This window comes from Trachypithecus francoisi, unplaced genomic scaffold (genome assembly GCF_009764315.1).
Source record: "Trachypithecus francoisi isolate TF-2019V2 unplaced genomic scaffold, Tfra_2.0 Lachesis_group17, whole genome shotgun sequence".
Taxonomy (NCBI): Eukaryota; Metazoa; Chordata; class Mammalia; order Primates; family Cercopithecidae; genus Trachypithecus; species Trachypithecus francoisi.
The window spans coordinates 19,809,519-19,835,776 of NW_022681462.1; the positions used below are offsets into that span (position 1 = coordinate 19,809,519).

At 44.1% G+C, this 26,258-nt stretch overlaps 1 protein-coding gene across 7 annotated transcripts in view; it reads right to left on the reverse strand.

Moving 5' to 3' along the window:
• The window catches only part of NFU1 (NFU1 iron-sulfur cluster scaffold), a 46,554-nt gene extending 36,732 nt beyond the window's left edge, over positions 1–9,822 (reverse strand). Inside the window, exons 1-2 of one of the 7 annotated variants that reach the window (XM_033239296.1) lie at positions 9,541–9,818; positions 4,147–4,250 (exon numbers count right to left, since the gene is read on the reverse strand). In XM_033239296.1, the coding sequence (XP_033095187.1) occupies positions 4,147–4,250; positions 9,541–9,602 (166 nt within the window). In that variant the 5' untranslated portion in view covers positions 9,603–9,818. Of the gene's footprint in view, positions 1–4,146; positions 4,251–9,279 lie in introns of all 7 variants that reach the window. The other 6 variants (XM_033239297.1, XM_033239300.1, XM_033239298.1 and 3 more) reach the window with 6 other exon arrangements.
• Positions 9,823–26,258: the final 16,436 nt, after the last annotated feature.

The following is a 26,258-nucleotide window of genomic DNA, read 5'->3' on the forward strand; positions in this document are numbered from 1 at the left end:
AAAAAGAAAAGAAAATGAATTTTCTGGCCGGGCGTGATAGCTCATGCCTATAATCCTAGCACTTTGGGAGCCAAAGCGGGCGGATCACCTGAGGTCTGGAGTTCTAGACCAGCCTGGCCAACATGGTGAAACCCCATCTCTACTAAAAATACAAAATTAACCGGGTATGGTGGCGAGTGCCTGTAATCCCAGCTACTCAGGAGGCTGAGGCAGGAGAATCACTTGAACCTGGGAGGCAGAGGTTGCAGTTAACTGGGATCGCACCATTGCACTCCAGTCTGGGGAAAAAGAGCAAAACTCCATCACAAAAAAAAAAAAAAAAAGGCCGCGCATGGTGGCTCACGCCTGTAATCTCAGCACTCTGGGAAGTCAAGGCAGGTGGATCACAAGGTCAGGAGTTTAAAACCAGCCTGGCCAACATGGTGAAAACTCGTCTCTACTATAAATACAAACGTTAGCCAGGCATGGGAGCGTGAGCCTGTAGTCCCAGCTATTTGGGAGGCTGAGGCAGGAGAATCCTTGAACCTGGGAGGTGGAGGTTGCAGTGAACTAAGATTGCACCATTACACTCCAGCCTGGGCAACAGAGTGAGACTCTGTCTCAGAAAAAAAAAAAAAAAAAAAAAAGGAAAATGAACCTTCTGAGTAAAAATAAATCCTCCATCTTACAGCAGTATATTTAAATAGATTGACAATCGTATATAACAATTAAAATTTATTCAGTGCCTGGGTGCGATGGCTCATGCCTGTAATCCCAGCACTTTGAGAGGCCAAGACAGGCAGATCACCTGAGGTCAGGAGTTCGAGAACAGCCTGGTCAACATGGTAAAACCCTGTCTCTACTAAAAATACAAAAATTAGCCAGGCGTGGTGATGTGCGCCTGTAATCCCAGCTACCCAGAAGGCTGAGGCAGGAGAAACACTTGAATCCGGGAGAGGGAAATTGCAATGAGCCAAGATTCAGTCACCACACACTCCAGCCTGTGAGACATAGTGAGATTCTGTCTCAAAAAAAAAAAAAAAAAAAAAAATTATTCAGTGCCTATCATGTGCTGGGCAGGGTGCTAAGCACTTTACATATATTATATCATTTAATCCTTACATCCTTTCAATGAGGTACTGTTTTTATCTTGTTTTATAATAAGGAGACTAAAGGTCACTCAGCTACTAAGTGACAGAGCCAGGATACAAAGCTGGACAATTTTGTAGGTGCTCACTTTCTTAGCCACCGTACATATTGCTAAATCCTTATCTAACATTGCCAAGCATAATAGGAAAATACATTTAAGGTCAGTCTTCCTGTTCTAATTTTCATATCACCTATTTTAGGAGAGAGAATAAAATATCAAAAAGCAACAGTTTTATTTTAAATTTGAAAGAGTTTAAATTTGGCAAAACATATGGTTAGTACAAAAATGCTTTTCTTAGCCATTAGGGAAAAGGTTCTAATTCGACAACCAAGAGTCATTTTTGCACTTTGCCATGCAGTTCCACCTAGCTGAAGTAAAACCATTTCGTGGATAAAGAAAAAAATTAAAGGTGAACTCCCATACATTTTGCTTAAGTCATTGTCCTAATCAGACAACCAGACAATTCCTTAAAAATGAAAAAATAACCACAATGTCCAAGTACTTCTTTAAAATATGTATATTTCTAGTAAGACATTCTTCTGAAAATCTATAAGGGAATGATTTTTCAATGACACATGAAAGAAAGGGCTGCCAACACTTACTGTAAATAATCTTCTAACTCTGGTTCTGAACCAATCATTTCTTGCAGCTTGTATTAATAATTTATTGCTAACCAAAATCTGCACACGGTACTCTACCAATATTTGAAGAATTAAATCTGGCTTTGGCTGGATGCATCAGCTCACACCTATAATCCCAGCACTCTGGGAGGCCAAGGCAGGAGGATCACTTGAGGGCAGAAGTTCAAGACCGGCCTGGGCAACAGAGATCCTGTCTCTACAAAAAACTACAAGTTGTGGTGGCATGTGCCTATAATCCCATCAATACGGGAGGCTGAGGCAAGAGGATTGCTTGAGCCCAGGCATTAGAGGATGCAGTGAGCCAAGACAAAAAAAAAAAAAATCTGGCTTTATTCTACTTAGTCAATTTGAGAAAAACTATACCTGCAGAAAGCAAAATTTTTAGAAATCCTTGAGGGTAAAAACTACAAATGCAAAAAAACCAGTCACTTAAGAGCATGTACTGTATACTGTCTAAAGTAGAAAGTATGAAGATGAATGACATAATCACAGAACCTTTTACTTTTGACAATAAGGCGTGCACCACCATGCCCAGATAATTTTTGTATTTTTTTGTAAAGACAGGGTTTGACCATGTTGCTGAGGCTGATCTCGAACTTCTTGGGCTCAAGGGATCTGCCCACCTCAGCCTCTCAAAGTGTTGGGATTACAGGCATGAGTCACCACGCCAGCCTATTTCTTCCTATTATGCTTGGTACTAATAGGTACCTAAGGAGGTAGACATAAACTCCCCCAAAATACAGATTAGTGATGCTTAAAGTCAATATCAATGACTAAAATTAATGGGTTTCCTATTTGAAAAGCCTATATGACCACATATTTCAGTGCTACAAAGTTTAAAAGTCCAATTAAAGTGGTTTAATCAGCTGAGTTACTCAGTATTTACAATATTTATATCTAAACTATTCTGTGATTCAAGCAGTCAGGCAAGTCTGCAGGAAAGTGTTCCTCTTCTGGCCCCTGGCTACCGAAGGGGTAAGGTCTACCCTGATTTAACTCATGCCCTTAGCCAGAATCAGCCAGAGTATGGCCACAGGAATGTGTTCAAGCTAGCAATGGAAAGGAGGCTGAATTTATATGCTTACAGCTCCATAACACATATAGGTATACATTTATATACATGCACACATGCAGACACACATACCCTTTCCCCTTAAAACTTCCCTAACTCTACATTATGGTATTATGGTCATCACACTTCAAATTATTTTCTTTTTTTTTTTTTTTTTTTTGAGACGGAGTCCTGCTCTGTCGCCCAGGCTGGAGTGCAGTGACTGGATCTCAGCTCACTGCAAGCTCCGTCTCCCGGGTTTACGCCATTCTCCTGCCTCAGCCTCCCCAGTAGCTGGGACTACAGGCGCCCGCCACCTCGCCCGGCTAGTTTTTTGTATTTTTTAGTAGAGACGGGGTTTCACCGTGTTAGCCAGGATGGTCTCGATCTGACCTCGTGATCCGCCCGTCTTGGCCTCCCAAAATGCTGGGATTACAGGCTTGAGCTACCGCGCCTGGCCAGATTATTTTCAAATCATATCTATTTCCCAAATTAAAGAAAATCAAGTATGTATCTTGTTAACAATCAAGATTATTAACAAAACCATAGTAATTAATTTTGACAAAAAAGTTTTTATGTTTTTTTTTGAATGTAGTTTTTACTACATTCAAAATCCTGTGTTCTAAGGTCTGGATAAAAGCCAGAAATTTACTGATTTTAAGGGTATTCTTATCCAAAAAAAGTAAAGCAGTAGCTTGAAATACATAGAATTCTTTGAAACACAATCCCCATTTGAAACTTCTTTTTGAGACAGGGTCCCACTCTGTCACCCAGGCTGGAGCACAGTGGTGTGATCACGGCTCACTGCAAGCTTGAACTCCTGGGCTAAAGGGATTCTCCCACCTCAGCCTCCCAAGCAGCTGGGACTACAGGTATGCGTCACCATGCCCAGCTAATTTTTTGTATTTTTTGTAGAGATGGGGTTTCGCTGTATTGCCCAGGCTGGTCTCAAACTCCTGGGCTCAAGCAATCAACCTGCCTCAGTCTCTCAAAGAACTGGGATTATAGGCATAAGCCACCACACCCAGTCAGATTTTAACTTCTACAATATTTTCATTTTGGAAATCATTTGTTGAACAACTCTTGTGTTGCAGCGGATGTGTTATACAAGATACTGAGATTTCATAGATCTATTGGACAATGTCCTTGCAAATACATTTTCTACTTAGAAGCCTATAAGAAAAATATGACTTTTTTTCCTACATTCTTTCTATAGGCTTCTAAATAGAAAATATACAAATTCTCATCTTTTATGATCCAAAAAACCCTAACACAGTTCCATTAGTTTCTGAAACACAATTGCTTTAAAAGAGGCGAAATTTTACCTGGGTTACAAAAGGCTGCAGGTAGTGGGAAAAGCGGTCTTTGTACAAATTGATGCAGAGGCTGTTTCTTAATGGTGTATGGATTCTTCAACATATAACAGAACCTATATTTAAAAGCACATAATGAATGGCATTTTAAGAGCTCTAATCTTTTAAAATTGGTTTCTACTTCTCATGTATAAAAAAGACCTATGTAAAATTTAAACATAACCAGCAATAGAAATAATTAGAGAACTGATTTTTCATTTTCCATCTACATTATTTCCACTTACTTAGGCAAGCAATATCTATAAACAATTCAAAATCAGGTAGAGCTTAAATGGAAATTCCTACCCTTGATAACTGGGTGTGCACAGGATAATATAACATCCAGGTATAAGAAATAGAATTGGGCCGGGTGCAGTGGCTCACACCTGTAATCCCAGCACTTTGGGAGGCCAAGGCAGGCGGATCACCTGAGGTCGGGAGTTCAAGACCAGCCTGACCAACATGGAGAAACCTCATCTCTACTAAAAATACAAAATTAGCTGGGCATGCTGACACATGCCTGTAATCCCAGCTACTCGGGAGGCTGAGGCAGGAGAGTCGCTTGAACCCAGGAGGTGGAGGTTGCCGTGAGCCAAGATCAGCCATTGCACTCCAGCCTGGGCAACAAGAGTGAAACTCTGTCTCAAAAAAAAAAAAAAAAAAAGGCCAGGCGCGGTGGCTCACGCCTGTAATCCCAGCACTTTGAGAGGCCAAGGCAGGCAGATCACAAGGTCAGGAGATCGAGACCACAGTGAAACCCCGTCTCTACTAAAAATACAAAAGAAATTAGCCGGGCGTGGTGGCGGGTGCCTGTAGTCCCAGCTACTCAGGAGGTTGAGGCAGGAGAATGGCATGAACCTGGAAGGCGGAGCTTGCAGTGAGCTGAGATCTGGCCACTGCACTCCAGCCCGGGCGACAGAGGGAGACTCTGTCTCAAAAAAAATAAATAAATAAAAAACAGGAAACAGAATTGTATCTACATTAGTAATTTATAACCCATAGTCCCAGACTCTTGGTTATGCACAAAGGAAGCAAATAACTATAAGCTTTTTTCTTCTTTTTTTTTTTTTGGAGATGGAGTCTTGCTCTGTGGCCCAGGCTGGACTGCAGTGGCCGGATCTCAGCTCACTGCAAGCTCCGCCTCCCGGGTTCACGCCATTCTCCTGCCTCAGCCTCCCCAGTAGCTGGGACTACAGGCGCCCGCCACCTCGCCTGGCTAGTTTTTTGTATTTTTTAGTAGAGACGGGGTTTCACCGTGTTAGCCAGGGTGGTCTCGATCTCCTGACCTCATGATCTGCCCGTCTCGGCCTCCCAAAGTGCTGGGATTACAGGCTTGTGCCACCGCGCCCAGCCAGCTTTTTTCTTTTTAAAAAAAATTTAGAATTAGGCAATAGAGTCACATGGTTCAAAATTGATAAGGATAAAAGCATATATAGTGAAAGTCTCCCTCCTTTCCTGTCCCTTACCACTTTCCCTCTCTCAAGATAACCTGTATTACCTGTTTTGAAAAGTATTTCAATACTTCAAAAAATCTAAAAGAAAGTATACTATTGGGCTGGGGGTGGTGGCTCACACCTGTAATGCCAGCACTTTGGGAGGCCAAGGCGGGTGGATCACCTGAGGTCAGGAGTTCGAGACCAGCTTGGCCAACATGGTGAAACCCTGTCTCTACTAAAAATACAAAAACTAGCTGGGAGTGGTGGTGGGTGCCTGTAATCCCAACTACTTGGGAGGCTGAGGCAGAGGAATCACTTGAACCTGGGACGTGGAGATTGCAGTGAGCCGAGATCACACCACTGCACTCCAGCCTGGACCAAAGAGCGAGACTTCATCTCCAAAAAAAAAGTATACTATTGTCCTTTTTGTTTTTGAGATGGAGTCTCGCTGTTGTTGGCCCAGGCTGGAGTGCAATGGCACAATCTCGGCTCACTGCAACCTCCATCTCCCAGGTTCCAGCAATTCTCCTACCTCAGCCTCCCGAGTAGCTGAGATTACACGTGCCTGCCACCAGGCCCGGCTAATTTTTGAATTTTTTAGTAGAGACGGAGTTTCACCACGTTAGCCAGGATGGTCTCGAACTCCTGACCTCAGGTGATCTGCCAGCATCAGCCTCCCAAAGTGCTGAGATTACAGGCATGAGACACCATACCTGGGCGCGTCCTTTTTTTTTTTTTGAGATTGAGTCTCACTTTGTTGCCCAGGCTGGAGTGCAGTGATGCGATCCCAGCTTACTGCAACCTCCACCGCCTGGGTTCAAGCGATTCTCTTGCCTCAGCCTCCCTAGTAGCTGGGATTACCGGTATATACCATCACACCTGGCTAATTGTTGTATTTTTAGTAGAGACAGGTTTCATCATCTTGGCCAGGCTGGTCTTGAACTCCTGACCTCATGATCCACCCGCCTTGGCCTCCCAAAGTGCTGGGATTACAGGTGTGAGCCACCACGCCCGGTCTCTAACTTTACTTTACTCTTATAGAGAAAACATAATGGGCTATTTTTGATGGCTTTGACAAACTGAAAACAAAGGAAGAAAAGAAAAGCAAATACTACTGGAAAAGGAAGTAAAAGGAGACTTTAGTAGTGAAAATTCTTAAAATCCTAATGCAATTTACTTTAAAATCCAGTTTACTTGAAAATATCATTGCTCTCCATTACAACTGCCACTTCATAGGAGTCATGGAAAAATTTTAAGCACAAGAGTCATTTATAATTGCCAATGGGTTCAGATACTGCTAATTCATCAACAGTGGATTTGCAATAGTTTAATTCACACGGAGCCAGCTGAAAGGGAGACTGGAGTTTCAGCACTCAGTCTCTCTGGATCTGAGTCTAGGGGTTTTCAATGATAAACTGGCAGGCCAGGGAACGGGTGCTGCTGATTGGTTGGGGATGCAATCATAGGGGTGTGGAAAATAGTCCTCCTGAGTGCTCAGTCCGTTTATGGGTGGAGCCACAGAACCAGTCAGAAATGCAAAAACCTGAAAAGGCTAATCGTAGGTTCTACAAGAGTGATGTTTTCTGCAGGAGTAATTGGGGAAGTTGCAACTCTTATGACCTCCAGAATAATGGCTGGTAATCATTTATATCTACACCTTAGCAGAATTCAGGCTCCTCTCATCCTCCAAACCCAATGGTCTTTCATTAGCCTTATAAAGGTGGTTTAATTTTGGGAAAGGGCTATTATTATTTAAACTATAAACTTAATGTCTCCCAAAGTTAGCTTGGCCCAAGCCTGGGAATGGGCAGTCTATAGAGGTTAAAGGCAAAATGGTGGTTGGTTAGAACGGTCTTTCACTGTCATAATTTTCTGTTAAAATGTTTTGCAAAGGCAAAAATTGTGATCCTACACAAGATCACATTTATCTAATTGTTTGCTGCTTAAAATAGGCAAGAAGCAACAGGGGCTGTCACATTTTTTTCTCTACCAAAACTGGAATTCTTCTTGTGGAAAAGAATGAGTGGGCACCAATTAAGTATTAATAGAATACAGATTAACTTTTTCCAACCTTCAGTAATCATTATATGCCATTGATAAGCAAAAGACTACTTTACTGGGATACTGTGGGACTGTAACCCACATAGTTTCTTAGACGCTATTGGAGAGATAAAAGGATTGGAACCGAGGATTCAAGAGAACAATGAAATCAACACTGAATGGGAATCAAATAATCTGTGAAGTCCTGACTGCCACTCCCCACACTAGCTCCAAACAGTGTTGATCACAGGAAGAGCTGTCACTACTTTATTTATTTATTTTGAGATGGAAATAATCCCGCTGTTCTCGCTCTGTCGCCCAGGCTAAAGTGCAGTGGCGTGATCTTGGCTCACTGCAACCTCCACCTCCCTGGTTCAAGCAATTCCCCTGCCTCAGCCTCCCGAGTAGCTGGGATTACAGGCACACACCACCATGCCCGGCTTCTTTTTTTTTTTTTTTGTATTTTTAGTTTCACCATGTTGGCCAGACTGGTCTCGAACTCCTGACCTCAGCCAATCCGCCTGGCTTGGCCTCCCAAAGTGCTGGGATTACAGGCGTGAACCACCGCACCAGGCACACCACTTTTAATTATATGAATCTATTACAGCACTCATGACTTTGTCATTATTTGTTAACGTATTTTTCTTGCTAGACTGCATACTCATTAAGGGGAGAAACTATCTTCATTTCCAGCTGCTAGCACAATGGCCTCACTTCTTCATCTCTACAATGAGATTAATTTTGCAGCTACCTCATAAAGAATCCAGAGAATCCATGCAAAGTGCTTAAACCAGTGCCAGGCCATGCAGTAAGTGCTCAATAAATGGCAGCTGCTACCATTATTTAACTGGTGCCCAATAATTACTAATTGAGCGAAGTTCAAGGTTTGGAGTAAAAATGCCTTTTTCTGTAGTTCGGTATCTAAATCTGTGAATACTCTGGAATTTGGAAATACACTAGAAGAATAATATTCTTATCCCTTCAGCCCAGGGAAAAGGCAGCAAAATGAATAGAGGAAGCACATTCCGACATACAGGTTTTAAGTCTTGTTGTTTTTAAACTAAGAGTGGATTACATTATTCAAGGAAGACATCTACTCAAACACAGGAGGTAACTAACAAAAAATTCTACCAACTTAAATCTTTTTAGAATATACATTTAAACTTCAAGAGCACCATTAACACTAAAATGTCAAATACTCAAGAGGGCAAACTCTTGTAGGCCATTTTCTCCAGAAGTAAAATTAAGGTACACCTACATAAATGTCCTCTTAGCAATGTTCACAGAAGTCTTTGAAACTCAAAGGTACGGCTCAGGGAAGGGGGAAAAACAAGGGAACAGAGTGGGCTCAACGGTGATGGGTGCAGGGAATCTAGGGGTCTGAATTCTCGTCGGAGTTCCATCACTTAGAAACTATGTGACCTTGGACATGTTACCTCCTCTTTCAGGGTCTCACTGGGAAAATGAGGAAACGAGACAAGGTATTTTCTTCCCTTGTGTGTGACATTCTGATTCTGTTTAGAAGAGGAGGGAATGCACCTGGTAAAGGGCCTGGGGGCGGGAGAGGCACACGATTTAAAAACAGCTCCTCCGTTCTGGCTCTACAGCCAGTCTCTACAAGCTTCCATACCGCAGAGACTCAAGCACTGGGTCTCTAAGCCTGAGACGAAGCTCCGCAGAGTCCGCCGGGATTAGGACACAGAAGCGCCGAGCTCCCGCACCGACGGCCACACACCTCAGGGCTCACCCCCAACTGCGGCGACAGGGCGGGCCCGCCGGCTCCATCAGATGCACTACCCACCCGCCTCGAGAGAGGGTCTGCAAGGCGGCGACCGCTCCGCTGGCTAAGCCCAACGGAACACCTATTCGGAGCTCCAGGCTCTTCACCTACCGCCTGCGCAGCCCCGCGGCAACATACGCAGTTCCCCAGCCCCGCCTGGCCGCGGTCGCCATCTTACTCCGGAGTGCGCAGGGGTCTCCCCACAGCACCACAAAAGATCTGCGCAGGCGCAGGCTGAACGATAGCTGGGCGGGCACTTGGAAGAGCCCACCCTACCGGCTGCGGGCGGCCCTGCTGCGGCTAAGAGCGGTGGCCTACACTGCGAGGTTTGCAGCCGACTGCGTCACCCTGACCAAGACAGGCCGGGAAACCTCTGCTCTTTGCGCCGGCGCCTGGTTAATTCACGCAGCACCCTAAACGCATGCGTGTTTCCGTACTTTGCTTTCCCTGCTGGCTGGTTTCTTAGCTGGTGGTGGTGCTGCGGTTGCGAATGCTGTTTTCCGTCCCTAAACCTGACCCATTCCCTCGTGTAGGACCCTACTCATTCTCCAGGCCCAGCTCAGTGACTGCCCCCAAAGACACCCCAGAGCTTCCCCTCTCAAAGGTTCTCGCATTTCTCCTGTCCTTTTCCCGTGGGTCTGATGTAGACCTGTGTCTAACCCTTCCTCATAGCTGTGCTTGTCGCCTGCCGCTTCGTCATCTTGGACCAGTCCTCACAGAGGGCGTATCTGGCACAGTGCTGCCCTTCTCTGGATTAACGTGAGCGTTTGACTAGTTTCCAGAGCAGAGTGCCAAAGCCCATTCCTATTGTTCAGAACCTTCCTGGAGTGTTCAATTTTCTCTAGGACAACTGTTCTCAAAGTGCGGACTAGGGGCCAAAAAAAGCAGAACACGTTAGAAATGCACGTTAGAAATCCTGGGCCCCACTTTATACTAACTGAGGCACAATCTCTATAGGTGGAGACTAGAAATCTTTTTGTTACTTTTTTTTTATTTTTTTATTTTTCTAGAGACAGGGTCTATCTCTGTGGCCCAGGCTGGAGAGCAGGAGTGCAATCATAGCTCACCAAAACCAACTCCTGGGCTCAAGTGATTCATCCTCCAGCCTCAGCCTCCGAAAGCACTGGGATTACAGGTGTGAGCCACCGTGCCTGGCTATTTTTAGTACTAGTAGTAGTAGTAGTATTTTTGTAGAGAAGAGGCCTCCCTATGTTGCCTGGGTTGCTCTTGAACTCTGCTGGCCTCCAGTGATCCCTCTTACGTGGGCCTCCAAAAGCTCTTAGGTTACCTCGCCCTGCCTAGTAATGTTTTAACAAACCCTTCCTGGGATTCTGATGCCAGCTAAAATTTGAGAATCACTGTTCTGGAAGACAGAGGACTGGTTTCTAGAATGGAAACAGGTTGTTGAACAGGTTGAGGCCACACCCAAGCAACCCTAGTAATTTCTATGGCCCGGAGACACATCTAAGAGGGTGGGTGCGTTTCAGGCCTGCAGCTTGCCCCGGCCTGGACACTGAGTGGGCTGGGCTCTTAACCACTAGTGGTATTTCCCCACCCAAACCCCCTACACCGCCACACACACACACACGCACACACGCGTGCATTCTAGACCACAAGGCAATCCAAGCCTCTCTTGTTGACCCTGAATCAAGAATAAAATGTGGCTCTTCCACCTGGGAACAATCGTTCTTCTCGGACTTCAATTTTTCCCTCTCTTATGGATTCCTTATCTTAAGAAAAATCCTGCCTTGCCCCAAATCCTCTTCCACTGTCTTTTCTTCCCTTCGGAGCCAAGTGGCTTTAAAAAATTGTCTGCATTCTTAGTCTCTAGTTTTTCACTTCCCACTCCTCAAACCCCTGAAACAAGGCTTCTGTGTCCCACCATTCCTAGGGCCTGCTCTAGTCAAACCACCCATAGCCTCTGTGCTACTAACCTCAAGGATCCTTTTCCATCCTTTCTTGACCTCCACAACATCAGAGGCTGAGGAGCTCTCCCTCCCTTTTATAATCTCGTTTCTTGACTTTCCAGGAACCACAAATTTTCCCTATTTTCCCTGCTACCTTTTTGGTTAGTCCTACCAGATTCCCTTCCAGGGTTTCATCTGCTCACCCCTCAGTGTTGGTGCTTTTTGGGCTCCCATTCCAGGCCCTGTTCTCTTCCCTTTCTTTTGTGATTGACAAATTTCACTAATTAGCATTTCTTTTTTTTTTTTTTTTTTTTTTTGGGATGGAGTCTCGCTCTGTCGCCCAGGCTGGAGTGCAGTGGTGCCATCTCGGCTCACTGCAAGCTCCGCCTCCCAGGTTCACGCCATTCTCCTGCCTCAGCCTCCCGAATAGCTGGGACTACAGGCACCCGCCACCACGCCCAGCTACTTTTTTTGTATTTTTAGTAGAGACGGGGTTTCACCGTGTTAGCCAGGATGGTCTCGATCTCCTGACCTCGTGATCCGCCCGCCTCGGCCTCCCAAAGTGCTAGGATTACAGGCGTGAGCCACTGCGCCTGGCCAACTAATTAGCATTTCTGTCAGCCACTAGAATATGTTTCTCTCTCTTGCAAAAACTGGTTTAACAAAACATTTGTTTTTGCCAATTATTGATCACTTACATTTAATGAAAACAAAGCAGATTAGAAACAGTATGTATAGGATGATCTCATTTATATAAAATTGTGTGTCTGTGTGTGCTTCTATACGTGTGCACAAGAGGTGTCTGGAAAGCAGATTGTCAGCTTTCTCTCCCGCAAGCCCATCTTTAGTTCCTTAAATATGATAAATTATTTCTCACCTTAGAGCCTTTGCATAAGTTCTTCCCGCTACTGGGAATGCCTTTCCCCTCCTCTTTTCTTAACTCCCTTGTACTGATTCCCCCAGGTTTGCGCCTAAATATCCCTTCTTTAGGGGGCCTTCCCTTTGCCTCGTTTCATCTCAATCTAAATTGTCTCCTCTGTCAGCCTCTCTCAAAACATGCTTTTTCTTTCATAACACATTCTCACAACTTGAAATGATGGATTTGGATACTGATTAATGATCCTTTCCCCTGCTATACTCTAAGCTGAATGAAGGACATGTCAGTCTCTCTTTTTTTTCTTTTTGAGATGGGGCTCTCACTCTGTCACGCAGGTTGAAGTGCAGTGGTACAATCATAGCTCACTGCAGCCTCGAACTCCTGGGGTAAAGCAGTGCTCCTGCCTCGGACTCCTGAGGGGCATGCCAGCCTCCTTACTTTTGTATCCTTAGCACCTACTAAGTGCCTGGCACACAGTAGGTGCTCAAAAAGTATTTGTTGACTGAATGAATGGAGTCATCTCAACCCTTTGTCAAATTCAGTACACTTTTTCATGCTGTGTGATGGTTGTGTGGACAGCTGAAAGGGGAAGTCAGGAAGGAAAGGGTGGTCTGGTCCAGTTCACCCCTAGCCTGGTGCTGTGCCAAGCCAGGGTGCCGCATTTTATGGAGAAGACTATATCCAGTAGCATGTGAAACTAGGGACAGCAGCCAGGAGCGGAGGTGAAAGAGCCTTTCCTTCTTCCCACATATACTAGAGAGGGCAACCCTTTAGGGAAAAGAACAAATACAATTTGAGATATCTGTAGCTCTATTTATAACCCTCTGTAACACATACAGACACACATACACACGCGGTATAAATGTATGTATAAATGTATACATACATTTATAATAACTGATAGACAACTGATACTTTCTCTAATATTTTAGCAAAGATGTTTTATTGGTTGACTAAGAAGATTACCAGACTATGTGACAAGGACCAAAAGGTCATTTACTCATACATCTATTCATTCATTCAATAACTATTCATTGAATGAATGGTTATTGTGTTAATGAATGTTAATGAATAGGATTGTGGCAGACAATGCCAGGTACCTCGCAATATCTATTTCCGCCTTCTTCCTTACTTGTGAACACTGATTTTGTTCAGGTAGCAATGAGTCCAATTTAAGAAACCTATTTCTCAGCCTCCCTTGCACCTAGTGGGTATAAACTGGCTCTACGGTTCGGTTCTGTCCAATGAGACCAATGAGAAAGTCAACCAGAAATTTCACAAAGCTTTGCTGAGGTGAAAGTTTGCTTGAGCCAGGGAGGTCAGGGCTGCACTAAGCCGTGATCATGCTGCTGCACTCCAGCCTGGCTGACAGGGCAAGACCCTGTCTCAAAACAATAAGTAATAATAATAATAATAATAAAAGGCCAGCACTGTGGCTCATGCCTATAATCCCAGCACTTTGGGAGGCTGAGGTGGGTGGATCGCTTGAGCCCAGGAGTTTGAAACCAGCCTAGGAAATACAGTGAGGCCTCATTTCTACAAAAAATATAAAAAAAGAAAAAGTATCAGGCCCAGAGAGGCATTTAAAATGTAGTAGTAGTAATATCTTATTCACCCTTGAGCTAAATAATAACTTCTTGAAGTCACTTGCTATGTATGCACTAGACTAATGTCAGGAAGCCGTTAACATGCCATATACCCTATAGTCAGCAGTGCATAGCCAGTCACTAACAATGTTATTTCTGTAAACCAGTGAGAATGCCGGGTGAGCATGGTGGCTCATACCTGTAATCCCAACACTCCGGGAGGCCGAGGTGGGCAAATCGCTTGAGGCCAGGAGTTTGAGACCATGTTGGGAAACATGGAGGATTTACAAGCATGAGCCACTGCACCTGGCAGAATAAAAACATGTTATCTGAGGAGGTGAGCCCCTTTAAATTATCAGGGCCATTGACTAGCCTAAAAAAAAAAAAAAGCTATCAGGGCTGGGTACTGTGGCTCATGCCTGTAATCCCAGCACTTGGGAGTCTCTACAAACAAACCCTGTCTCCACAAAAAATTAGCCAGATGTTGTGGCACATGGCTGTAGTGCCAGCTATTTGGGAGGCTGATGGGGGAGAATTACCTGAGCCTGGGAAGTTGAGGCTGCAGTGAGCCATGATTGTACCACTGCACTGCAGCCTGGGTGACACCGTGAGACCCTGTCTCAAGAAAAAAAAAAAGTCAAATGAGAATACCTGATGAGCGACTTTTGCAATTGTTCCCCTCCCCTGATTTGTCTCTTTTTCTTTAAAAAGTTGAGCCTCTCCTTTGCTCCCAGAGCACTCTCCAAGGCAACCTGGAACTATGGCCAGGGCTACAGTCCTCAACCTTGGCCCAAATAAATTCTCTATATTAGAGAATTTTTTCAGCTTCTGCCTCAGCTTCTTCCTTTTTGCCTCAGCTTCTTCCTTTGCTTAAGGTACTGTTTCTTTTTCTTTTTTTTCTTTTGAGATGGAGTCTCGCTGTGTCTCCCAGACTGGAGTGCAGTGGCACGATCTCGGCTCACTGCAAGCTCCACCTCCCAGGTGCACGCCATTCTCCTGCCTCAGCCTTCCAAGTAGCTGGGACTACAGGTGCCCGCCACCACGCCCAGCTAATTTTTTGTATTTTTAGTAGAGACGGACTTTCACCATGTTAGCCAGGATGGTCTCGATCTCCTGACCTCGTGATCCACCCGCCTCAGCCTCCCAAAGTGCTGGGATTACAGGCGTGAGCCACCATGCCCAGCCTTAAGGTACTGTTTAATTAGGGTTCCTGTTACTCACAGATGATCAAAATCCTGCGTGGAGTGATATTAAGATGAACAAAACAATTCCTGGTCCCAGGGAGCTCCTGGAGAAGATTTGTAAATCAACTAATTCACCAGGGGACTAGAATGCTATGTGGGGGACAGGAAGCATTGTCAAATGTGAAATGCTGCTTAACTTTCTTGGGTTATATTTATATGAATGTGTTATTAATGTGTGTTTCAAAATTGTGTGAGATTCCTGTAATTCTGGTATGTCTTAGTATATGATATCAGTAATAATTATGATTATTATATTAAATTGTTGTGTGCCACAGAAATAACCAAATTTCCTTGTCAATCGTGTCTTTAACGATGGCTGTTCTAAGTTTCGTCATCAACAGACAATTGTTGTTTTACTTTGATTCTTCTCAAAAAGGAGTTTATAATCAGCTGCAGTCCAAAATTTTCTTCTTTAAGGAAATTCGTGGAAGGACTCTAACAAGTACTCTTGAATACAAGTTTCTGATAACTTTGTAGTTCATACCATTGGACTATGAAAATGCCTTCCAGGACTTTAATTAAAAAGCTGATGTATTCATGAGGATTTCTAACCCAACATCAAAAGAACAAGAGTTAATTAATGGGACTAAGCCAATAGAATATTAAAGTCAGTGTTTTATGTGTGTGAAGTAATTTTTTATGACTTTTTTTGTTTGAAACATTGCTGATAATTTTTGTTTTGTTTTTTCAGAGTCAAGAAAACTTTTTTCTGTTGAGCTATTTATAGCTTACAAGAAGTTGGGTAAAATATACTTTTATGATCAAATTTGAAGCATATTATTTCTCTCTATATTTCTCCATAATTTGGAAACTATTTGTGAGATTCTTTTTTTTTTTTTTTTTTTTTGAGACAAGGTCTCACTCTGTTGCCCAGGCAGGATTGCAGTGGTGCAATCTCAGCTCACTGCAGCCTCAACTTCCCAGGCTAAACTGATCCTTCCACCTCAGCCTCCTAAGCAAGTAACTGAGACTACAGGTGCCCACCACCACACCCAGCTAATTTTGTTTATTTTTTGCAGAGACAAGGTCTCACTATGTTGCCCAGGCTGCTCTCAAACTTCTGAGCTCAGGCAGTCCTCCTGCCTCAGCCTCCCAGAGTGTTGGGATTACAGGCATGAGCCACCACACCCGGCCTATTTGTGAGTATTCTTAATATATATAGCAGTATAGTTATTTGCATAACTTCAAGAAGAATCTGTTTTCTTTTGTAATGGGACAAAATTTGAGACACTGGTTATTTTATCAAGGCTTTGACTAGAATAGCATTTTTTTCAGATAGACTGCTTTGAGGAATTGACATTGATTTTATAGAGCCAATAAAAAGCCCTTTGGAAAGACTGCCTAGTACCATGTCTATCCGATTCCTTTACAAAGTTCCTGACCTGTAATAAGTAAAGAATGTCACTTTCTGACAGGCCCAGGAACCTCAAGTTACTTTGGGACCTCAAGAAAAGTGGAATTCACCCCCAATTCATACAGGTATCTAGAGGCACAGATAAATCCTTGGCTTGGCTAACCTCAAGAGGCTTTTAAAAAGTCAAATCTGCTATTCCTTATGAACTGGTTCCAACAAAGCGAATTTAAAAGAAGTCTATGTGTCAATCACTATGCTTACGGCATTGTATGCAAATAACCAGGCCAGGTACAAGACTAAAACTTATTTTGCAAATAAATTGGTCATACTATGATTTATCCTTGATAAAAATGGGAAACTAGAGAAAGAAAAATTATGTTTCAGAAGAAAACTATAGTATACCTGTTATTAGATTCTAGCCTTATTCATTGTTTTGAGTTTTTATTATTTGCCTGTAATTTGGACTGCATTCAGACTTATTTCCTGGCTACAAGTCTCCAAACTAACATTTTCAACTTTTTCTTCCATTTCTTGATTTGGAATTGTTACCAGAAAGGGGTCCCGATCCAGACCCTAAGAGAGAGTTCTTGGATCTCGCGTAAGAAAGAATCCAGGGCGAGTCTGTAAAGTGAAAGCAAGTTTATTAAGAAAGCAGAGGAATAAAAGAATGGCTGCTCCATAGACGGAGCAACCCCAGGGCTGCTGGTTGTCCATTTTATGGTTATTTATTGATGATATGCTAAACAAGGGGTGGATTGTTCGTGCCTCTCCTTTTTAGACTATATAGGGTAAACTTCCTGACATTGCCATGGTATTTGTAAACTGTCATGGTGCTGGTGGAAGTGCAGCACAGAGGATGACCAGAGGTCTCTCTTGTCACCATCTCGGTTTTGGTGGGTTTTGGCTGGCTTCTTTACCTCAAGTTGTTTTATCAGCAAGGTCTTTATGACCTGTATCTTGTGCTGAGCTCCTATCTCAACCTGTGACTTAGAATGCCTAAACGCCTGAGAATGCAGCTCAGTAGGTCTCAGCCTTATTTTACCCAGTCCCTACTTACGATGGAGTTGCTCTGATTCACATGCCTCTGACGAGTCATGAGAAATTAAAACTATGCTTTTCTTAAAGCCCTAAAGCCCTACAAGCAGAAACCAGAGAACTTAAACTTTGGGAGAAATAACAGCAATTTATATATAAACAATCTTTGTGCCTACTGAATATGAACTATGCAAAGGGTTCACTTAAACACCTGATTCAAGCCACAATCCAGGAAAGCCTGTCAGATTGTCACTGCAATCTGAAGATGCTTCAGATACTCTAGAAAAATGAATCTATAGACTGCTTCAGACATTATAACAGTGTCAATGTACAACTGAAAGAGTTAGGGAGATGATTGCCCGAAGAATTGCCTTAATTGAGGAGACAGTTATGTAGCCTGATTCAGGTTCCCGGATTCCTTTCCCTTTGTTGCTGTTACTTGGCATTGCTTCTTTAGTTTCTCCCCTTCTCCGTGGAATGAGGCTTCCTAGCAACTTAGAATCAGATGAAATATACAACCACAAACTCGTGTCTTCTACAGTGTTTTCTCTAAAAGATTTTGAAGAACGAGAACATGTAATGGAAAATTTTAAAAATTTCAGGACTTCCACTCCTTATTCCAAAGAGAAGGTTAACCCTGGTGACTGAGTTATGCAACCCCCTCTTGCAAATGAATAGCTGTCACTAGCATTATGCGTTAGCCAGATCCCCATGGAAAGGTAAAAGGTCTCAGGCATCTCCGAATAACTTCCCCACAGATCATGCATAAGTAAATTCTTTGCCAGCCTCCCATAAACAAGGACATGCCAGTTGTAACTTTAGGTTTCCAGTGTATCTGGCTCCTAAAACTAAAGTCTGTTTCATTCTACACTGATAATGTTGATTAGAAGCTTATCTTCCCAGGTGTAAAACAAAGACAAATGAGATCAGTCATTCTTCCAGCTACCCAAACATGTTTGCATAATTGATTCTTCCTTTAATCCTTTTTTTTTTTCTTCAGACATTCATCTTATCTTATGTAAAATACAGATTTACTGGGCACTAACTGAAGTCTTCTAAGAATGTAACCATTCACCTTTACAACTACCTGCCCCTCTTCCTACGTGCCTTCCTTCCCTTTAAGGAAAAGTGTAAATACTAAACCTCCTGAAAACCTCTTTGGAAAAACAGTCACAAATGCATCTGTGGCTCACGTTTTTTTCCCTGACACTCCCTGAAGCTGGCTTAATAAACCTCAATTGACTGAGATACTTGCCTCAGTCACTCATTCTGATTATCATTCCCAACATGAATGTCAGCAGTGGCATTAACTACTAGTCTGCCCCTTACTCTATGGCATCACTCGACTAAGCACCATATAGGCAGGCCACCTTTATCTTCTTGATTTTATTCCTAGTGCCTGGCATTTAAGAGATACTCAAGATATGCTTGCTAAATTGAAACCTCTCTGAAGTTCTGTGGAACTAATCACCTTCTAATAAATATATTTTATTTCATTGTTATGCTAATTATTTTAAATCAGTTTCCCCTCTGTAGAATGTATGCCCCACAAAGGTAGAGATACTTGCTTATATTGATAACTGATGCATCTTATATGCCTAGAACAGCACCTGTCATTCAGTAAGCGCTCCATAAATACTTCTTGAGGCCCAGCGTGGTGGCTTACACCTGTAATCCCAGCACTTTGGGAGGCTGAGGCGGGTGGACCACGAGGTCAGGAGATGGAGACCATCCTGGCTAACATGGTGAAACCCCGTCTCTACTAAAGATACAAAAAATTAGCTGGGCGTGGTGGTGGGCGCCTGTAGTCCCAGCTACTCAGGAGGCTGAGGCAGGAGAATGCTTGAACCTGGGAGGCGGAGGTTGCACTGAGCAGAGATCACGCCACTGCACTCCAGCCTAGGCAACAGAGCAAGACGCTGTCTCACAGAAACAAACAAACAAAAAAAGACTTGTTGAATGGATGAGCCTAACTTTCCTAATCTGTAAAATGTAGGGAACAATACCTACTTAAAATAGTTGAGTGATTAGAGAAAATGCATTCAAAGTGCCTTGAACTGAGCTTGTCACATAGGTAGTTACAATGATGCTGTTGCTTTATTCTCCTATAACACTTTTAGACCCATTCCTGATATTCTACAAGGAGTAACATCTGAGGTCAGCCGACTAATCTGTGTTCTTCCTAGAAATGAAATGGATTTGAGTATTTCTGCTGGGCTGATGTGGCAGGTGCAACAAAGAAATACTTACCTGAGGCATGGTGAACCCTTCTGGGAAAGAATTCATCCTGGGGAAGAATTCCTTTTTTTTTTTTTTTTTTTTTTTTTGAGGCGGAGTCTCGCTCTGTTGCCCGGACTGGAGTGCAGTGGCCGGATCTCAGCTCACTGCAAGCTCCGCCTCCCAGGTTTACGCCATTCTCCTGCCTCAGCCTCCCGAGTAGCTGGGACTACAGGTGCCCGCCACCTCGCCCGGCTAGATTTTTTTGTATTTTTTAGTAGAGACGGGGTTTCACCGGGTTAGCCAGGATGGTCTCAATCTCCTGACCTCGTGATCCGCCCGTCTCGGCCTCCCAAAGTGCTGGGATTACAGGCTTGAGCCACCGCGCCCGGCCGGAAGAATTCCTTTCTTGAGGAAAGAGTCAATTCATATGTTTGATCCAAGGTCAAGGAGCCCAGATACTCAGACTGTCTTCTGACCAGCCCCCATGAACTCTGCCTCAGGCTCAGGGAGAGTGTTTGAAATAAAGGTGACACAAAAGAAGGAAGTTGTTTCACTAAAACATCTAAGACTGTGTGAGCCCTGAGCCCAGGGTCCTGCTGCTTTCTAGCCTGTGAAAGGAGAGGGGCATGCTGTACCCCAGTGAGACCTGTGGAGCACAGTTAACTACTGACTGGATGTCAGGATCTGAAGCAGGCTGCACCAGCCCCCATCTGGACAGGGGAAGTGGGAAGACATTACACCATAGGTGCCTTGGCCTTGTTAAATAAAATTGTGGGAGGTCATCGTTTTGGACTGAGCTCCTGCACTAGGCCCCAACAGACCAGACCAAACCAAAATGGAGTCACTCATGCTAAATGCCACGTAATCAAACTGAAACTTGTAGGAGGCAGATAGACCCCAAAACAGACGTTTCTTTTTTTCTCCTGAAAACAGGAGATTCCAGCATAAGGAAGTCCCCCTCTGCTGTAACTCTTACAAAAAAGTAACCTGATGTTACCCAATCAGGTTTCTTTCTATTGTTCTGTTTCTTTGTTCCCATCTTACAAAACCCACTGTTCGGCCCGGCGCGGTGGCTCACGCCTGTAATCCCAGCACTTTGGGAGGCTGAGGTGGGCGGATCATGAGGTCAGGAGATCGAGACCATCCTAGTTAACACGGTGAAACCCCATCTTTACTAAAAATACAAAAAATTAGCCGGGTGTGGTGGCAGGTGCCTGTAGTCCCAGCTACTCGGGAGGATGAGGCAGGAGAATGGCATGAACCCGGGAGGCAGAGCTTGCAGTGAGCCGAGATCACATCACTGCACTCCACCTAGCCTGGGCGACAGAGCAAAACTCTGTCTCAAAAAATAAATAAATAAATAAATAATAAAAAAAATCCATTGTTCTACTATTTCTCAGTGAAATTTGAGACCAAATAACTCCATGTATGATGGTGACAGAATGACATCAATGCCTAAAGTTTTGGTTAATCTCTCAAATTGAGAGGTTGTTCAAAAGGGGGAAATTGTTATGTTTGGCCTAAAGCTGCCTCCTTGCATATTTTAAGTTAGGTTTCTCTAGACACAGTGAACTGTAACCCAACTTGGTGTGTAAACAGACTCTTCTAACAAGCAGTGAGTCTCAGTCAGTCACAGGAGCCAAACTTCAGTTAACCACAGGCAGTTAAATGTTCAAACCAGGTCAAATAAGGTAAATCCCCAGCTGTCACCAATTGAGCTGTTTCTGTTCCTCACTTCTATTTTCTATAGATCACTTTCCTTTTTCTGTCCATAAATCTTATCCAACCATGTGACAGTCCTGGAGTCGCTCTGAACCTATTCTGGTTCTGGGGGCTGCCTGATTTGTGAATCATTCTTTGCTCAATTAAGCTCTGTTAAATTTAATTTGTCTAAAATTTTTCTATTACCAGCCTTCTGGGGCTGATCTGGTCGCAGGCAGCAGAGCAGTTGAAGAAGCAAATGAGTAAATGGTAGCAGAACAGAATCTGTTCCAAGCACACATGATCCCAGGAATGGATGGAGAGAGATGTCAGTCACTGGAGTTTCCACAGAGAAGGTGGGAGCAGAAACAGAGCCACATTGTACTGTGAGGTTGGTGAAGGTCTCAAAAAAGGATTAAACAAATGACATCGAAGATAATACCTTCCATTTATCACTCTAATTACATACAGCCCCTTCTGCATTGCCTTTGGTTTGTTGATTGAGAGGGAAAAATATCTTCTTTCTTAAATAATCCAGAATAAAACTTTTAAGTTTTTAAGATACAGTCTTGCTCTGTCTTCCAGGCTGGAGTGCAGTGGTGCGATCATGGTATCCTACAGCTTCAAACTCCTGGGCTCAAGTGATCCTTCTTCCTCAGCCTCCTGAGTAGCTGGGACTAGAGGTGCACACCACGGTGCCCAGTTATTTTTTTTTATCTTTATTTTTGGTACACACCACGGTGCCCAGTTATTTTTGTAGAGACGGGGGGGTCTCACTATGTTGCACAGGTGACTCTCGGAACTCCTCAAGTGATCTTCCTGCGTCAGCCTCCCAAAGTGCTGGGATTACAGGCCTGAGCCACTGTGCAAGACCTGGAATAAACATTTTAAAAACAAAGTTCCTGCTTTTGTATTTTCCAAAATTTCTCTGCAAGCTTTGTAGCTTTTCTACTAGTTTTTTTTTTATTATTATTATTTATTTATTTTTTGAGACGGAGTAGCCCAGGCTGGAGTGCAATGACATGATCTTGGCTCACTGCAACCTCCACCTCCCAGGTTCAAGCCATTCTCCTGCCACAGCCTCCCGAGTACCTGGGATTACAGGCATGTGCCACCACACCAGGCTAATTTTTGTATTTTGAGTAGAGACGGGTGTTTCACCATGTTCGCTAGGCTGGCCTTGAACCCCTGACTTCATGATCCACCCACCTCGGCCTCCCAAAGTGCTGGGATTACAGGCATGAGCCACCACGCCTGGCGCTCTTCTACTATTTTATACCTAATAATTACCCCAATAACCAACAAAACCTGATTTCCTTCATCAAATTGTACTTCTCCCCTTTTACCTCCAAAGCCAGGTGTTCTTAGATTTGAGATCTAAGAGAACACCTGGGAACACCTGGTCATTCGGGTTTGTAGCTATGTATATGTTTATGTAGCTGGAGGGCTACTTCTTCTGGCTGTGAAGGGTGTGCCCTGTTTAACTCTAGGGGCCACAATAAAACAGGATGCAATGTGAGTCGTTCCCCGGAGTTACCCAGCATGGTAGCCCTGTGGAACAGGGTATGGAATGGGACTTTCCTGCTGTCTTGGAGTTTTGGCTTAAGCCTCCAAGTCAAGGATGTTGGGTGATATCAAAGGCCTCTAACATTTTAAAGTGGTTAGGCTTCCTGAAAGATGTTAAAAAAAATAAAAATGGTGACACCTCCACCCAACCCCCCCAGGTTATGTAAGACAAGGCAACTGAGAATCACCCTGAAAGCCGCTAGGGTGCCTCTCATTAGAGGCGCGTTAGAAAGTCTCACTCCCTGACTGCGGGCTTCCTGACCTGCGGAAACTTTTGGGTCAGTCTCCCCAATTACTGGGGTAAAATATGGTAAGGTGGTCCTTGGAGTGTCCTCAGAAGTTCTGGGATGAATTCCAGAGATGAGAGGTAGATCCAAGTAGCCCACAAGTGGCACAGCAAAGAGAGAAGGGACAGGAGACAGGCTTGCACCCTGATATTTGGTGAAACAAGGATGCCAAAACTTTCCCATGGGCCAAGTAGGCATGGCAGAAGCAAGCCAGGGTGAGCTTTCCTGGAGGGATTCTGCTAATGAGGGGCGCTAGCAGGGAAGGGGACCCCAGCTCGCTGAGTAAAACGTACTTATCAGGGGCAGGAAGTAAGAGGAGCAGGCTGCAAGAATTAGAGCAGGAGTCAAATCAGTTTTCTGTAAAGGGCCATAGGGTAAATATTTTTGTCTTTGCGGACCATATGGTCTCTGTTGCAACTACTGCACCCTGTCCTTGGATAGCAAAAGCAGCCATAGGCAATACATAAATGAAAGAGTGTGGCTGTGTTTCAATACAGAAAGTCCTGAGTTCCACTTCCTGTGGGGAGGAACATAATCTAATAATAGATGTATTGAAATTCTGTGGGAGAGATTTGTTTTTTCTTCCCCATTGATCCTGTTTATTCAGTCTTTTTTTTTTTTTTTTTTGAGACGGAGTCTCGCTCTGTTGCCCAGGCTGGAGTGCAGTGGCCGGATCTCAGCTCACTGCAAGCTCCGCCTCCCGGGTTTACGCCATTCTCCTGCCTCAGCCTCCCGAGTAGCTGGGACTACAGGCGCCCGCCACCTCGCCCAGCTAGTTTTTTTGTATTTTTTAGTAGAGACGGGGTTTCACCGTGTTCGCCAGGATGGTCTCGATCTCCTGACCTCGTGATCCGCCCGTCTCGGCCTCCCAAAGTGCTGGGATTACAGACTTGAGCCACCGCGCCCGGCCTATTCAGTCATTTTTTATATCAGTATGGGCTCATGGATGTTTATGCTATGTGTTATAATCTAATAACGTAGTGTTTATCTTATTGCTCAATTTGTTCTAGCTCTGACCATTGGGAGTTCTTTCAGGTTGGCTCTTATGTTCCTGTGACTCTTTATTTTTATTTTTATTTTTTTGATAGAGATGGGGTTTCACCGTGTTGCCCAGGCTGGTCTCGAATGCCTAGCCTCAAATGATTCTCCTGTCTTGGCCTCCTCTATGCTGGGATTACAGATGTGAGCCACCATGCTTGGTCAATATATATATATATATGTATATTTTGAGACAAGGTTTTCTCTGTCACCCAGGCTGGAGTGGTGGCATGATCTTGGCTCACTGCAGCCTCAACCTCCAAGGCTCAAGTGATCCTCCCATCTCAGCCTCCTGAGTAGCTGGGACCACAGATGGGAATAAGCACACTCAGCTAATTTTTAAATTTTTTGTGGAACCAAGGTCTCACTATATTGCCCAGGCTAAAATTTACCCCTTAAACATTTTGTTTTGTTTTGTTTTAAGTGGGGTCTCACTCTGTTGCCTAGGCTGGAGTACAGTGGTGCAATCTTGGCTCACTGTAACCTCCACCTCCCACCTCAGCCTCCCAAGTAGCTGGGACTACAGGGGCATGCCACCACACCTGGCTAATTTTTATATTTTTTTAAGGGATAGAGACAGAGTTTCACCGTGCTGCCCCGGCTGGTCTGGAACTCCTGGGCTCAAGCAATCCACCCATCTTGGCCTCCCACAGTGCTGGGATTACAGGTGTGAGCCACTGTACCAGGCCCCCCCCCTTTTTTTTTTGAGCCAGAGTCTCGCTATGTTGCCCAGGCTGGAATGCAGTGGCACGATCTTTGCTCACTGCAACCTCTGCCTCCTGGGTTCAAGCGATTCTCCTGCCTCAGCCTCCTGAGTAGCTGGAATCAGAGGTGCATGCCGCCACGCCTGGCTATTTTGTATTATTAGTAGAAACAGGGTTTCACCATGTTGGCCAGGCTGGTCTCGAACTCCTGACCTCAAGAGATCCACCCACCTTGGCCTCCCAAAGTGCTGGGATTACAGGCATGAGCCACCGCACCTGGCCTCCATTTTTTTTTTTTAAGCTCTTTTTAACCTTCTGACACTACAAGATGCTCCTGGTTCATCTTGTATATTTCCTGCTCTTGTCCTAGAATCAGCCATTTCTCCATGGAACCCTGGCTCTTTTTATTAGAGAATGGTATTTAAAAACCATGACTGAGTGCTAGGTGTGCTTGTTGTCCATTTACTCTTCACTGTCTTATTCCCTTATCTGTTCCTTCTCTACAGATTGTTTCTCCTCTGCTGCTGAGCTTAGCTGCTTGAGCATTCAATATGCCCAAGTGCTTCTCCCATTAATTCTTCATCCATGTCCACACCTGGGCTGCATTCTGAAGGGAATATGTCTCTTTTTGGGCCCCTAGGCTAAGCTTATGTAACAGCAGGTTGACGGACTACTTGGTCTCCTTCCATGTAAACTGACATGCTAAGCTAAGCCCTCTAGATCTTACTACTCAAATATAAGAAAAGAGGAACTCAAGGAAAAATATATAAGAGGGGAGGGGGAAAGAACTTTGACTTAAATCTAAACCATCTGCTGCTCATGGCTTTCCCCTGGGGTCTCACCCTGGTTCCTCCCACTTGGGTGTTAAGCGGTAATATAAGGCACCAGCTTCAGGGGCAAAAGTGAGGTACAAAGAAGTGAATGCAGAGCCCACCTGTGGGAACTTGTACTTGCAACTCCTGTGTTTGCTACATGGAAGGCAGGGCACACCTTACCAGAAGGCTCAGTGACAGTCTGAAAAGGGCTTCCCCCAGAGCAACTGCGGAGGCACAGATAAAAAAGACTGTGCTTTACTTAATGCTAACTTGAAATAGGAAAAGCATAAGAACTTCACATTGTAGAATTTGGTGGGGTATGTATTTAGGTCTTAGATTTTCAGAAGTAGGTAACTTTGGCTTCACTCTTGCGTATAATACCAGAAATCTTCGGATTCCTGGGTCTTCTTAAAACGCCACCTCTGCAAACTCAGCAGAGATGTTACCAGTTCTCCCTGAATCATAACAAAGTCAAGCTCATTAAAGTTCAGGCAC